The following is a 16,660-nucleotide window of genomic DNA, read 5'->3' as shown; positions in this document are numbered from 1 at the left end:
AAGGTATGAAGGTATGGAGGGAGAGGAGGGGATGGAGAGGGGGGGATGGAGGGAGGGGGAGGGAGGGGGGGAGGAATGGAGGAATGGAGGAAGAGGGGAGGGAGGGATGGATAGAGGGGGGGGAGGGAGGGGGAGAGATGGAGGGGTGGATGGAGGGGGGGGGTGGAGGGAGGGAAAGGGCAGCTCGAGGTGTTGCCGCCTCACCAGCACTGGCAGGCTAGGGGTGGAGTAATCAGGATGTTGGGAATTGAGTGGATCTGATAACTTGTGCAGAGAAGGGAATATGAAGGAGACATATCGTCGGCTTATGTATTTTGTTATTCCACAAGTGAGTAACTTCGTCAATGTGCAATTAAATAAAAAAAGTTACCAATCATTCTGGCACTCGGTCAGTTGCCGTGGTGGTGAGATGTTAAGTACCTCGCCTGGTGTGCAGGAGGTCGTGGGTTCGATCCCAACCCTGACTCCTGTTCATTTTGAGCTTGCGGTGTCTATTCTCGTGGTTGTGTGGATTTTCCTCCGGGTCCTCCGTTTTTTCCATCCACATTTAGAATCAACATCACGCATTTACAGTATTTGGCTGCTGCAAATTTCCACGTGATATTTCACTTAGTTAAGCTTTCATTTGTGGCCAGGTCGTTTCTGAAAAAAAAACCTATAAAGCTCAGCAGGCCTTTCCTGATAAAAAAAGGGAATATACGTGAAGATTGCATGACTTTTTATCTTTGAACTTCAGGCAACGTGGCGGCACAGCAGCAGCAGCGGCGGCAGGTGGGGGAGCGTCTGCCATGGACGATCAGCGGCGGGCGGGCAAAGACTCGGCACCGGTGCAGCAGCGCTCCTACTCGACGGAGCGCTCCGAGGGGGGCCCCTACCAGAGCCCCACGCCCCCGCGGCACAGCCCCGCGACTGCCGTGCCGCCGCCAGGGGCGTCGGCGTCGGAGAGAGCCGGCACCTCGGGGATCTCCGCCGCCACGAGGCCGTCCAAGTCTCAAAGCCAGCAGCAGCAGCAGCGGCTCGACCCCAGCTCGGCCGCCGCGGCCGCGGCCGGCGCGCGCAGGAGCAAGCGCGAGAAGCTGGAGAGCATGCTGCGCAACGACTCGCTCAGCTCGGACCAGTCCGAGTCGATACGGCCGTCTAAGCCGCACAAGCAGAAGAAGGGAGGAGGCGGAGGAGGGAGCGGGGGCGGTGGAGGCTCGGGGAGCGGCAGCGGCGGTGGCGGCGGATCGGGGGGGGCGTCGGGCAAGAAGCGGCAGATGTCGATGAGCAGCTCCGAGGAGGAGCTCGCGTCGACGCCCGAGTACACGAGCTGCGAGGACGTGGAGATCGAGAGCGAGAGCGTCAGCGAGAAAGGTGGGGGGCGGCGGCGGCGGCCGGCGCAGACCGCCGGGTTCGGGAGCCAGCGCCCCGCGCAGGCAGCGTGCCGCCACACGGAAGGGCCTGGAGCTTCGTGGATTGTGGTGGGGTTACGTGGAGGGATATGGAGTTGTGTAGAGTGTGGTGGGGTTACGTGGTAGGGATTTGGAGTTGTGTAGATTGTGGTGGGGTTACGTGGTAGGGATTTGGAGTTGTGTAGATTGTGGTGGGGTTACGTGGAGGGATTTGGAGTTGTGTGGATTATGGTGGGGTTACGTGGAGGGATATGTGGTTGTGTAGATTTTTGTAGGGTTATATGAAAGGGATTTGGTTAATACATGTGTTGTAGTGGGGTTTCATGGAGGAGTTCACGGTTGTATAGATTGTGGCAGAGTTACATGAACGTGGTAACGTTATGTAGATGGCTTTGGGTATGCATATGTTCTTGTGGGGAGCAGTAGTGTCGTGGTTAGGGAGCTGCCCTACGAACCCGGCAACCCGAGTTTGATTCCCGCTTGTGGCCAGCACAAGTGACGATTATCTGAACTGGTCATGGGCCTCCCCGGACTATTACTGTACTACTACTGCTCTATACTACTACCCTAGGTCAGCTCAGGCTCAAATGAGCACCTATTGTGATATGCAAAGATCAGCAATGGGGAGACAAAGGCAGCCGGGCGTGGTGCTGGCCACGCATCACCTCGTGTTCCGTACATGCCTTCATAGGTGCTCGCTAACAGCACTTGCCCCCCAACAGTCTGTTAAGGCTTTACGGGGGATCTTTGTATTTTGTTCTCTTGTGTTTTTTTTTTTTGGGGGGGGGTGGTTCTACTCGAATGTGTCCAGGGTGACAATGAGGGGTATGGGTCTCTGTGCGCACCTTGGGGTCACGCTGGTGTGAGGCCTCGAGCTTGTGGTGGCACAGGCTCATGGTCCAGTGTGGGTTTGTGGTCCTCTCCAAAGACCTGGGGTTAAAAGGTGGCCGGGAAAAGCCGTTCAGAAAGTGAGTTCAGCAACCCATTCATGTGGACATTTGAGCGTTATCTCCTTTTACGTGTGAGTTTTTTTCCCTCCCAGGTACTCCGGGGTTCCTCTGGTACACGTTACACTCTTTAGGAATAGAGTGGCCAAACATCCCAACAGCAGAACCCAGGTGCAAAAGTATCGAGACTCAGTGATGCCTTCCAGTATAAGCATCATTATGTGGATGTACTTAGGGATATGTGGTGGTATTCGGGGCAGTGTGTACAGGCATCTGGCACGTGGAGTTATTTAATCATGTGTTCACGTGTCAGTTGCTGATGTGTGATATTGGAGGGTGTATGGAAATCCACAGGGGTTTGTTGTAGAATGTTATATTTAAGAGTTGATATTCACAACGTTTTGAGGTGCACCAGAAATTTGATACGATTGGAATGTTTAATGTATCATTGCGGTGAATGGAGGTATCCAAGAGTATGTGAAGTTATTCCAGATATGTATATGGGGCTATATTTCACCAAGGTTGTGAAGTGTTGCATGGCTGTCTCTGAAGCAGGCAACCCCGGTTCAAATCACACAAATTACTCTTTACGAAGTGCTGGTGCACGCCTGCAATCCAGCACTGGAGGCCAGGGTTGGCGGATCACACAAATGTTGTTGAGCTCCCTTCTCCACGGGCTTCTAGGTGTCTTACCCTGGCTCGCCAGGAGATGGCGGTACAGCAGGTGTGGACTACACCTGTTCCATCCGTCTGGGATAGAGTGTTGCCCCCTTGTATGCATGGATTTGCTGCGGGTGCTCCAGTTTCCTCCCACATGTAAACACTCATTAATTTGCCGATAATAACTTCATATGTAGAGAACCGCAGAGCTTTGGTGGGTGTTGGGGGGGGGGGGTGATTTGGTGGCTTATTGCTTGCATGTCTGGGATCCCTCTTCGTTCCTCTGAGTCGTTCTCTCTTGTCGAGAGCGAGCAAATACTATCCGCGCGCGTTACAAGTAGACATTTTTTTTATATATACATGGAGGTGTCTGGGTAGCAGCTTCTAGGGTTAAATGACGATTTTTCTCAATAGCGAAATACTGGAATATTTACTGGTGAACTCGCACACATGTTTTGGCTTAAACAAAAGTTTGTATCCACGAAAAAACAGTCTCCGCTTCTCAACAATCCATGTTTAAAGCCGCTGAGTGTGAAAACACGTTTCCTCCTCGAACACCTGCTACCGGCCCAAGCAATATTTAATTTTAATTACGGAATAAAGTGTCCTTAATTGAAACAGGTAGACAAAGCCGCGCGATGATTTGCTGCCCTGCCGCACTCTTTCATCGCGTGCATTATCATGACCCAGAGGGGATGTCCCAAGTATGAATTATTAACGAGTACACTTCTTTTCATACCTTGGGATGACTGCATTCATCCACGCGTAAATCAACCTGTTTACTCCGAAGGACGGGCCCATTCACCGATGAGTGTTCACTCTGCGTCTTGTGACTGGTGTAAGTCGTTGTCACTGACTCTGCTGTGTCATTATTGTCCCACTGTGGATGGCGGGGGGGGGTGTTAAAGAAAACAAACATGGGCCATCAACCTTTGCCCCTTACCTGCAAAAAAAAACAGTTCATAGTAAATGTTGATCTGGTGTCTGCCGCCGTATCAAATCCTGTTTGCAACTCTAATGAGCTGCCAGGTATATTGACAAGTCACACGGATCAACTGACTGCCTGGAACTTCTGGGCTTGATCTCCATCGATGGTTAATTAATGTATTGGGCAAGTGTCTAATACCCCCCCCCCCCCACACATTTAGTATAATAAATGGGTGGGTGGGGGGGTTATCTGAATGATCTGAAGGCAAAGCGATCAGATTCGTCACCTGGTTGCATGCAACTGAATCGCTTACACGTGGCCGTCGTTGCTGCTGATTGTGAGCAGTTGTGCAACAGGCCACTTAAAGTAGAAACAGGCCGCACTTTCAAGCGATATGCTCAGTGGTTTGTGGTGGTGCATTTGCGAATGCAGGGTTGGGTTGTATCAATCTGGCTGTGGGTGAGGTGGTGGGGGATTGGAGATAATCAGGAAAGGGGCAGGGCTATGAGATAGAGTTCGTGGCTATACACTTTATATCACGGATGTTGTTCTCCAATTGTTAGATCAACGTAAAATATATATATATGTATCTACGTTGAACTTATTTTGTTCCCGTACTTGGTCAATCGCACTTGGTCAATCGCGCTAATCAGAGGTGTGGGGGAAAGACAACAAACTAAACCCAAAAAGCAGTTCGAAAGAAAATATGAACGTTTGACACTTTATGTTATTTTCCCACCAAAAAGTGCCATTATGTGGCATCGGGTGATTTCAATTTGGTTTGCATGAAAATTCAAACAAAATGTCATTCCCCCACACCCCCGTTTAGCACGGTTGACTACCTACAGTGTGGGAGAAGTTCAACATACATAAAATGATTTGTGCCTGATCAGCACCAGACTGCATGTCACCATGTCCAACTAATCGCTGGCTCCACTATGCAACTCCACACCAAGTCCCTCAGCATCACCCTCGATTTCACCATGTCCGACAGCCACACCCAACCACATAATCAGGCCCTCCATCACTTACCTCCACCCATCTCCACCAGAAATTGGCAATACCCTCGCGTACAGCTTAGTCAGGTCTCGCTTCAACTTCTGCAATTCCCGTCCCAGTTCGATTTTCATCGAGCAACCTCAAGGAACTCCCAACGGCTGCAAAGCCATCTCCCTCGTGTCATCTTCGGCGCCCGCCGTCCTCGGCTAGAATTCCCTCGCCTCCCTCCGCTCCCTTCCCATCGCCAGCAGGGTCAGCGAAAATGTCGCCTGCTGCTTCTGCCACTGTGCCTCCACTTGCAGTCGTCCACCGTGTACCCCTCTTCGCTCCCGTTGCCCCCAAGCAGAGCTGGGCTACCCCCGCCAAATGGAGTGCCATCCCGCTGAACATTCCCCTGCAGCATTTTAAAATCTCTATTTTTAAGAAATAATGAACGGCCCACTTCTTTCGCCTGGCCTTCAGGTGACGCTCATCTTGGCTCCACGCCTCAGTCGAGGTCATTTATAGCTCTGAAATGTTGTGTGCATTATAAATTGCATTGTTATTATCATGCTAAATGCTGCTTGATAAAAGCATAGGTGTCATAAGACGTTTGGAATTAGAAACCAAGGAGAATAACTTTGATGAAACGGACTCTCAGTCTATCACCCTAGACACAAATGCATAAGTAGGTTGTAGGCTACTGTAAAAAAAAGGCAGCCGTTTCCATGACCATAAGAGATTCTGGTTTCTTATCTGCGAGGCTGGAGGAGGAGGCGTGAGCTGTAAATTTGAGGATCCTGGGCCGCTTGGGTTGGCAATTCAGAATGGGAGCGAGGCCCTGAATCCTGAGGGGAAATCCCATTATCATTATCTCTGGAGCGGCAGGAATTCTGAATTTGCTCTCCCTTGGCAGCCCAATAAACTCCCTCCTCTCCCGTCCTGTTTGTAGTTAAACAATGTCAGTCCAATCTTCCATCTCGGCGCACAACGCTTCATTTAACATCTTAATCCCATGGGACCAGGGCCTGTCATAGCCTGTTTGGCAGACTTCCAGTCTGTCCTTCCATCGCCTGAACAATTTAAATGTGACACTCGTGGCAAATACGGTTTTCCCTTTGCTCATTGCCACTTACCGAAGTCTCCTGATAGCATCAATGCAACACTAACCCCATTATGGCCTTCCATGCTCATAGCCTCAGCCTTGTTTATTTTCTTAGTTTATTTATGATTTATTAACGTGCCAAGTGTTCGTCCGTTTGTCTTTATATTTTTGCTCACTTATTTATCTATTGCCTTTTTATAGACACCGAACTGCATATTTCAGTCTCCTCTGAGTTGTAATGACTTCCCAGCAATGCGAATCATTAAGAGCTAGAAAGCTCAGTGGGCCTTACCTGGTAAAATAAAAATAAAAAATAAAGTTATTGTCAGAAGCTGTGTATGACATCTGCAACCAGGCTAGGATTCAAATGAGTATTAGAATATCATGGCATCACAGGTGAGATTTCTAACTTCGAGGCTCAAAATACTGGAGTTTGCTAAGGGGCCTTTCATTGCATCAGAGCACTGAGCAGGCCAAACTGAGCTTCTCAGTTCAAATTTGGCATCCACCAAAGGTTGCGCCGGATCTCAAAGCGTTGCGAGTTGATGGTCCCAGACTGGGGGCTGTGCTGATGCTCTAACTCCAAGCAATTCATCAACAATTTGCAAAAATTGTGCAGAGCGGCTTAAAGTAATCATTTACGCCGCGAATATTGAGGAACAAAATACCGAAAGGGGGCGGGGGGAGTCTCCGTGTGGTTTTGGCTCTCAGGCTGTAAACTAGCCAGGTAAGTGAAGGGAACGATGCCGATGTCACTGCTGACAGAAAGGCCGCCACAAGAGCGATCTCTAAAGAGCCCCCTCTGGAGGTCATTTCAACTGATTTCCAGCCTGGGCCCGACATCTTAGAAGCGTTTGGAATATCCACGTTTAACCCCACCACACGTGACCTGCCGATCGACTAACCGTGCCCGTACCCAGTTATGTGTCTGGCTGCACAGTGCTACTGACGCATGTGGTGAGTTTTGTTGTTGTTTGCGCTTGTGCACCACTGTCAACACAGCAGCATTCACCAACGAATACGATTAATCAAGTCCGGTGTGCTGTCCAATACGCCGTGGCGCAATCTCCACCGGTTACAATGCGGAGAGTTCATGACATCTAATGCGAAAAAAAAAGAACGTTTCAACCTTCGTTGCAATGTCAGGCAAAAAAGTAAAATGGGATTGTGGCAAATATCTCAATTAAATGGGAGCGGGGGGGGGGGGCAACTTATTTTTCCTGCGGTGACTCTTCCACGTACGCGTATACCGTTTGTTTTGCGCAGCCTCCCCGCGGTGATGGAGGTATTTAATTTCAGTGCGCCGCGACTCACGCATCATTTCACCTAATGAATACGTTCCGCCGCATGGGCAAGGCGACAGGCAGCGCGTTATTTCCATTTTAACAGCAGTCGGCGCTGAGTTTCGGCCATGTTGGAGAACGGCAGGTTGAACGTGCTGGTAATGCCTGATAGGACGATGGTTTTCAAATCCAGCCCTGATGCCAGATTCGTGATCCGCGCAATCCACGTCAAGCAAACTGTCGCGTGTGATCTACCGCGTGCGTGCCAGCGCAATTTTGATTTATTTGTACTATTTGTGACCGTCTAATCGGGCTAGAACGATGAACGACTTGGGGATTAGACTTAAAACTTTCAGCAATGAATGTTAAGAGAGAAAACGATCGTGTACATGGTTTTTATGGGAGCAATTTCCAATTGTTCGAAGGGCAGCAACAGCTGTAGAAATCCATAAGTGCGCACTTCAGACCAAGCACAATAGGTGCCGCAGAAATACATGCACTGGCACGTGGTAGTGAAATGGACTGTCAATCCACAAGATTACAGGTGTATGGCTATAGGTGATGGCATCATTATCGAGTGGTTTTCATGGAGCATTGGATTTGGAATTGATGATGATATAGTTCGCTTTAATGTTGGTGCTATGGCACATTGGCCAACAATCAACCCAGAAGGTTGCAAGTTAAAATCCTGGTTGGGTGTTTACTTTGTCAGGTCTGAAAAGCATTTGGCACAGCCGTACGAATGTGGAACTTCCACCACGTGGACGAGGACCATCAATGGAGGGGAGAGCACTGCCGAATGCGTGTTAAGGTATCGGAACACTTTGACGTATTGACCGTGACTCGCGTTGACCCATGAGGGGCCTGACTCACCCGTCGAGACGAGCCCGCGTTGCTCCCTCGTTGCGCGTCGCGTGAATATTCGTGCGGTAATTCACAGTCAATGGAAACGCCGGTGACGAAAAAAAAAGCCTGCCGTGTCATCCTTTGTCTCGGCGCGCGCAATACGGGCCTAAATATAAACATGAATAATGAAAAGCGATTGCCGAGCGCTAAATGGTCGAGCCGCGCACATGGGAGGGGAAACCACGGGACCCGTGCGTCGAGCACCTGTGCCGCCCGTGCCAGGGTGAAGTGTGCAAATGCCCCAAAAAAATAACCGAAGCCTCGTAACTCTGAACCGAGTGTCAGGCGAGAGGCGCTCGACAAAATAGACTCCTTCTCTCGTGCGTGCCTATTTCACTGGATGACAACAAGAGCTTTGTGGAGTATTAAAATGGCTGTCTATTACTTCCTTTTTTTTACGAGCTTGTTGCCCTTCCGTTTGTTTGGCATCGTGCCTGGAAAGTGTTGCCTCGTTATTTACACCTTTGACGCACGCTGTCGATTTACAGTGAAGGCCCTCTCCTTCCGATCTTGGGAGCTGCGCCAACCAGACGTACCACACATATCGTGGCTTCTGCTCACGTGTTCAAACAAGTAGGGATCACGGTGGCGAGATGTTAAATACTTCGCTTGGTATACAGGAGGTCGTGTGTTTGATCCCGACCCTCGCACCTGTAAATTTTAAGTTTGCATGTTCTCCCTGTGGTCGTGTGGATTTTTTCTCTGGGTCCTCCGGTTTCCCCCCTCCACATTTGGAAACATTATACGTCAACAGACATTTTACCGAATAATGAATACGAATAATTCGATACAACTTGCCAGAGATAGTTGAAGATATTGCTGATGGAGTTATACAGACGTGGTGGAGTTATGCAGACAAAGAAGCAGCAGGATATCCTGCCCCTTCATCTGACAATGAAGCTGGAGCCACAGCGATGTGCGCCAGAGGAAGCTGACTTTCTTCTGCACTCTTCTCTGGACCTTCCGGCTTGATTATAGAATGTAAGATAAAACATCTGTCCAAAGACAGCTGGACAGAATTTTTCTTCTGCTGCTGCTGGTACAGCTCCTTGTAGTCGTTGTTGTTCCAGCTGCATCAGATCCTCATGAGACAGCTCCTCCTCACAACGGAACTCAAGCAACTCCACCACCTCTGACTCTTCCGCATTATCGAGTGCAGGTTTTTTTCCCCTCCACGTGGCGGAGGTATTTTCGGCGGTACTCACTGTGCGCACGCGGGACGGTGTCACATCGCGAAAAAATTGTCCGTGTTAAAAATTGTGCTAAACATCTTTTGCACTTTTTTTTTAAAGAACGCACCATGCAAAGACATTACAATAAAAGAAAATATGTTCCTGAATAAATGAGCAATGTATGCGAAACACAGCATAACGGGACAAACTTATTCCCATATCCCTTTGTAAGAATAAGAATGTACAGCCCATTTTTTATGCACTGCTGGATGAACTCGAGCAGCGCCCAAATGTTCCCTGCTGGGAAGCTCATCACAGCAGGTGAGCATCAATCGCGTGGCTTGACATTTTGGAAGAGCCAGGACTAATTTCAGGGGTCGTCTCAACGTCTCTTTCCGGAAGAGGGGAACACTGCACCTCGAATATCTACGGAGGTTGCTCGCATATGAGACTTTTGCCAAATACCGAAACCGACACTCCGCTCACTCCACGGTGCCTGGGGTGGTTCAGGAAAGGATACAACTGCTCCGAAGGCAATGATGAAGACCCCCCACCCGTATAGCCTTAACAGATTGTTGGGGCAAGTGCTGTTAGCGAGTAGCACCTATAGCTTGATTCACCACCCCCCACACCAGGGATGCGATGGATTGAGATGGTCCAAACTGATTCAAAGAATTAGTTATTATTGTTTTTACCACTTGCTTTAACTGTTTTTTCTCTCTACCTACCTACGGTGTACAGTCTTATTGACACCCTTAGCCACAAATGTAACGCGAGCTTTCAATTTCAACTCCATTTTTCTACGAACCCTAAACAATTCCTGCATGCGCGATTCTTCCATTCGTGCATGGTGGGTTTAAATGAACTTCTTTTGCACCGTGCATAGCCAAGATTGCTCTTTGGAGGTGCGATGTGTAGACATCACCGCTGGGGAGATAAATGTAGCCGGGCATGGTGCTCACCGGACAATCCCCTTGTGTGCTGTGCCAGTCCCCATAGGTGCTCGCGAACAGCAAATGCCCCAACAGCCCGTTCAAGGCTTTAGGGGAATCATTGTCTGCCTGGTCACATTCATAACAGAGAGAGCAGCCACACCCCATAATCATCTGTCCCCATTATTCCCCTCCACCACCCCCCCCCCCCGATCTTCCTCCCGAACCTCCTCCCCACCACCCCCCATTGTTCAGCCGCCCTCCCCCTGCACGCCCCCCCCCCTGCACGCCACCCCCCCCCCCCTCATCGCTGTGCCACGCAACGCCACCTCCACGAGAACGCATTCGGAGGTTTGCGCGTCTCCCAGAGACGTCGCGTGACGACGACGCCTTCCCCCCTGTTCCCCCCGAGTCAAGTTTGTCGCTGCTGCCGCTGCCGCTGCTGCCGGCGCGTGGTACCGGTGTGACGATGCGATGAGCGTCGGGGCTGCGGGCGCGCCGCGGCGGCCTGGAGGCGGCGAGCGGCTCGGGAACGACGTGGCCGGGAGCGAGGCGGCGCTCCCGGCACCAGCGGCTCGTGCGCTCCGTGCCTCTCGGCGGCCGCGGGAACGGTAGCCGCGGACGATCGCGTGAAACAAAACGATGTTTTCGGGCTTCATCCGGCTCATTTTGGACGCGCTGCAGTCAGGTACGCGAGCGGCCGCGCCGCCTGACCGTTCGATGTACCGGCGGGATATTCCGCGCTCAGCTTTGCATCGTTAGCAGCGTGCAAATGTTTTGTTGGAAAAACATTTTTTGACGGAGGCAACGTAGTTGCCGAACTGTCATTTGGCTACGTTCAAGTGACATTTACATGTGGCGGTAAAACTATTTTTAAGTCCGGCTCCGTGGTGTGTTGCGAGTTCGAATCGCCGTTGCAGGTCGAGTCAGCCCATTCACCCTTCAGGGTTGATAAAGTAGGTACCACGTTGTGGGAGACTAAGAGTACGTCATTCAGTAGAGAGATTTACCCCCGTCATGGGAATGTGGAATTTCCACCACTGGCTCAAGGCCACCAACAAGCTTGAGCGACATCTCGTTGCCACGTCCGGTGCAGTGTGGCACCGTAATGTAAATGTTTGCGGTGATAATCCGCATGTCGCGTCTCAGTTTGTGAGCGCGCGTGATTCATGGGTTGGCTGGGAGCCCATTGCGCCCAGCGGGGCCACTTTGTCTCTTGGTGGAGAGAAAAGGCACAGGGAAAAAGTGATCGACAAGATCGAAATGTCCCACCTTCTCACCGATATGAGAATTGCGCCCGCTAGCTTTGCATTAAACGCAGTGCCGGATTATCCTCGTAGCAAAAAGTAGCGTTTGCCATGCGCCCCACACTTTCAAGAACCCCGCGCTAAATTATTTCAAGCTATCAATTCCGGTTCAGTGATTCTGCACTTGCTCTTACTATAGTACTATACTGCCTTCAACTTTTATGAAAGACTGGGTGTTGAAGGTTAGTGATTTGTCGTATTATCTGGAATTATATAAAGTAAAAAAATACAATGACTTTACTATGCAAGTAAAAAAATTGTCTTTTCATATTTACGTGTTTTTTTTTTTATTTAGGGCCCCTTTATAACATATGCTAAAGGCCCCACACTAGTTTAATCTGGCACTGATGAAACTGTGACATCCTTAATATTGTACAGAAACCAATACTTTATCTGGTCCCTGTAGGGGCTGAACTTCTTTCGCATGGTACGTGGCCAACCGTGCTAATAGGACATGGTAGCGAAGTGGACTACAGCTCCACAAGGTTGCAGGTGTATGGGTATAGCTGATGGCATAATTATCGAGTGATTTTGATAGAGCATTGGATTTGGAATTGATGATGATGTGTTGCGTCGGTAAACACATCGTGTATTGCTGTATGCATTTGGCTTCTATGTTTGTTCGACGGCCGAGCGAACGGGCGACCCTGCGCTGGCTGGGCGTTGTTGTCGCGGGGCTGCCGGGTGACTCGGTGCGTGTGTTGTTCCTCTTCGCTTGCAGCAGCAGTGTTTGGGCAGCAGCAGCGGCTCCCCTGCCCTCCTCCATCTCGCTGCCGCGGTCAGTACCGCCGGGTCGGCCGTCGGACCCCGCTCGCGCCGTTACAGGGGAGTCGCGCCCGTAGCGTTCCGTCGGCCAGATTGTCACGCCCGGGAACGTGCCAGGGATAGCCGATGGCACGGGCCACCCAATCTGTCTGTACATCGACAGGAGGCATCATTGCCTCCTGCTGCATGAATGGGTCACCTCGCCTGAAGTTTCCTCTAATGGACCTTCCTTCAGGTGACAATCATTTTGTCAATCAGAGCCGGCCACTTATATATGACTCCAGCAACCAGCCGGAGGGGAGGGGGGGGGGGTAGAGTGAGATGAGATGGGAGAGGTAGCAGAGTGCGTGGAGGGGAGTAGAGTGAGATGAGATGGGAAAGGTAGTAGAGTGCGTGGAGGAAAGTAGAGTGAGATGAGAGGGGAGAGGTAGGAGAGTGTGTGGAGGGGAGTAGAGTGAGATGAAATGGGAGAGGTAGGAGAGTGCGTGGAGGGGATTAGAGTGAGATGAGAGGGGAGAGGTAGGCGAGTGGGTGGAGGGGAGTAGAGGGAGATTAGATGGGAGAGGTAGGAGAGTGTGTGGAGGGGAGTAGAGTGAGATCAGATGGGAGAGGTAGTAGAGTGCGTGGAGGAAAGTAGAGTGAGATGAGATGGGAGAGGTAGCAGAGTGCGTGGAGGGGAATAGAGTGAGATGAGATGGGAAAGGTAGTAGAGTGCGTGGAGGAAAGTAGAGTGAGATGAAAGGGGAGAGGTAGGAGAGTGTGTGGAGGGGAGTAGAGTGAGATGAGAGGGGAGAGGTAGGCGAGTGGGTGGAGGGGATTAGAGTGAGATGAGAGGGGAGAGGTAGGCGAGTGGGTGGAGGGGAGTAGAGGGAGATTAGATGGGAGAGGTAGGAGAGTGTGTAGAGGGGAGTAGAGTGAGATGAGAGGGGAGAGGTAGGAGAGTGCGTGGAGGGGAGTAGAGTGAGATCAGATGGGAGAGGTAGGAGAGTGCGTGGGAGGAGTAGAGTGAGAGGTGAGGGGAGAGCCAGGAGAGTGCGTGGAGGGGAGTAGAGTGAGATGAGAGGGGAGAGGTTGGAGAGTGCGTGGAGGGGAGCAGAGTGAGATGAGAGGGGAGAGGTGGGCAGGAGCAAGTCCATGGAGGATCTTGGAGATATTGAGGATGACATATAGTGAATGCATAAGTTCCCAAAACAGTGTTGTATTCATCCTATCTGCAATGGATTTCCCACCCCCACCATCACAGACAAGCATTTTTGATAATCAGTAAATGTTATCCGTGAAAAATACCTCCTTGATTCCTGTGCCTGCTATCCACAGCAGTTGTCAATCGGGTGAATGTACGGCATGGTGCAGCGTACTCCCAACGACTGTGGCTACAGCCTCAAAGATGGGTGGACAAAAGGCAGGAACGACGACCGTAATGATCTCATCAATCATCACCATCATCATCTATTATGCACACATAATCGTGGATAATTGGATTATATTACCACCTCGGTCTCGGTGGCTGTGCTCACTGTCCACATTTGCCGTGGATAACCGGGTGGACTTCATGGGTGTCATCAAGGTTCGGTTCATTTGTGCCAGCGTCGTGCGCAGAGCCCGAGGTCCTCAGGCAATGTTCTGCACGTGCACATGACAGCACTTTGATAGTTGACGTTGCATTATGCTGGAACAATATTTTTCCGTTGTTATTCAGGAACTTGCTATGCGCGATTTTGGCTTTCCGTGAATCGCACCTGGAACTCTACACGACTGAGATAAAGTGATGAGAGAGAGAGTGATGAAATCAAGTGATGAAATGAAGTGATGGGAGCTAAAGTGATGAGATAAAGAAATGAGAGAGACAGAGAGAGATAACTTTCTCTAAGCTTTAGAATCATCCGCAGACGTTGCACGTATGATATTCGTAGAGTCAACATTATTATCCAAGAATTGTGCTTTTCACGAGCATGTCCGGAACGTGTCCCTCGCGAATAACGAGGGAATACTGTATAATAGGCTGACGTTTCAGGCAGTGGGTCTTCTTCAGAGTAGGAGGACCATGTTCCAAAATGTCAGCAGTGTTTTATTTAATTTAAAATTATTTATTAAAATTTCCCTATTCCATTTTCTGTGTGTAGACGTAGGTTGTGGAAAAGTGCCGGAAGATGAGATCAATATCTTGAGCTGGATGTTGGGACTGAACTGTCATCGAACATTTGTACTCGTGTACAGTGTGTGTATATATAATAATATACACAAAGGGTGATGCCATCAAGTACATTTTAGCAGACTGGACCTGCAATCTAGAGTTCACCAGTTCAAATCTTCTGCCATGGCGGTAGAAAACACAATGTTTCTTAAATCCCTCCAGCGTGACTCTGCCCACTGAGCAGTAAAGAAAAAAATGGATGCACCACAGTCAGTCGATCGGAAGATCCGTGGGTGATGGGCGATGGAGTGTGGGTGCTCCCACCTTGTCCGTCGAGGGGCCTTTCTTGAGGCCCTCCTAGAAGCAGAGGCCCCTTTTGTCGGCAGCAGCGACACGAGCGGCTAATTGCAGGGCTGCGCCATTGTGCGCACTCGCGTGCAATTTCCGCCGTCCTTATTATAAATGGCCGGGCGTTACGCGAGCTGAAAATAAACAAGAGAGAGGCTGTATCGGACGTCTATTCCTGGAATTACTTGAATTAGGCGACGAGGAAGGTGTGGATCGGGGGAGCAGTCAAGACACCCGAGACATCGCAACCACTGCTAAGATTAGCAAGGTGACCTGGGAAAGGCATTGCATTTCTATGAGTGACCCCCGATGAGAATGGCAATTGATACTAGTAATAATAATAATTGCTCATTTATTGAGGAAAGTTATACTTAGTCTGAGGACCCTTTTTCATGAAATTCCTGCTACATCGGGTTGTTATTTTTAGATATTTAATGCCAATTTATGAGCCTTTATAACTAAACTAACCTTTTTTTCAATTTTACCAGGTAAGGCCCACTGAGCTGTATAGCTTTTTTTCACAACCGCCGTGGCCACAAATCATAGCTCAATGAAATGGCTTATCATGTGGAAATTTATCGTAGCCAAATACTCGAAACGCGTGTTTCTAAACGTGGAGGGGAAAAAGCAGACGACCCAGAGAAAAATCCACACGACTATGGGGAGAACATGCAAACTCCAAATGTACGACCTCCTGTATACCAGGCGATGCAGTTATCATCTCGACACCGTGGCGCTATTGTATCTCATTTTGAGCAGTTGATGTGGCTGTCACTGTATCACATTGACTTCCCATTGCAAATTGAATTCTGTATCGATAACCTGGACATTCCAGAGCAGACTAAACACCTATTTTTAATGTTCTTCACGACAAGTGTGAAGCGTAGGAATGCATTATTATTCCAATAAACATTAAGTTTTTTCAGCTACTGGATAGCATACAAGCTCCAGAGACGTTGGTTACTGTGTTTAGAGTTTGATTCCTGCTTGTTATCTGCTGTGAAGTAAACGCTACAGGTTCTATAACGTAATTTAAAAGATGATAACATTTCTGAGTCAGTTTCACATTTGAAATGCATCTTTTATTCAGGGCTTGCTATCAAAATAGATCCTGTATGTCAATGGACACTAATCTCATCACATTCTAAATAAATGAAGAATGAGTGTACAGCGTACATATTCATTGTATCACGAAAATTAAATTTCATTGGATTTATAAATATATATTTAAGTGCGGTTAAAGAACATTTTCTGTCCATGACTTACTGGCCAGAGAGTCCGTGATGAATGGCTGTGGTGGCTGTAATGGCCTTTCAGTTACGGACAATAAATCGCCAAATTGTCCTTCTAAACTTGTGTGGCGCAAGCTTTGGCTGCAAAACGATTGGCTCATTTACGTCATGTGCTTCAGCTCGCATGCATCAATCAAAATGTTTTTTTTTTGGAATGGCCGGTGAGTGTAAAACTTCTTTTATTTTTTGCCGTGCCTGGAATAAATACGTTGTGTCATTTCATGTCAATATAAAAGACAAAGATCCCCCATGGAGCCTTTAAGAGAATGTCGGGGCAAGGGCTGTTAGCGAGCACTTATGAAGGCCGGCACGGCACACGAGGCAGTCGGGTGGTCAGCACCGCCTTTCTCTCCCCGGTGCTACTGTTTACACACCACACCAGGTACACATTTAAGGCTGAGTTGACCTAGGGTAGGCCCTTGACCGGTTCAAAAAATGCCAGTGTTATTGGTCATTGGTGGGAATTGAAGGGAATTGAAGAGCACAGAAGTGTGGTCACCACATCTACGCTG

At 49.4% G+C, this 16,660-nt stretch overlaps 1 protein-coding gene across 10 annotated transcripts in view; it reads left to right on the top strand.

The window, feature by feature from the left end:
• Positions 1-16,660, top strand: part of LOC144938461 (regulating synaptic membrane exocytosis protein 2-like) — a 267,561-nt gene that overhangs the window by 113,114 nt on the left and 137,787 nt on the right. For all 10 annotated transcript variants that reach the window (XM_078866297.1, XM_078866289.1, XM_078866291.1 and 7 more), the window contains one exon: positions 737-1,353. In XM_078866297.1, the coding sequence (XP_078722423.1) occupies positions 737-1,353 (617 nt within the window). The remainder of the gene's footprint in view (positions 1-736; positions 1,354-16,660) is intronic.

The sequence above is a fragment of the Lampetra fluviatilis genome, chromosome 22, assembly GCF_964198595.1.
Source record: "Lampetra fluviatilis chromosome 22, kcLamFluv1.1, whole genome shotgun sequence".
Classification (NCBI taxonomy): Eukaryota; Metazoa; Chordata; class Hyperoartia; order Petromyzontiformes; family Petromyzontidae; genus Lampetra; species Lampetra fluviatilis.
The sequence above is the reverse complement of the archived record's forward strand: the minus strand, read 5'-3'. Positions and strand labels throughout refer to the sequence as shown.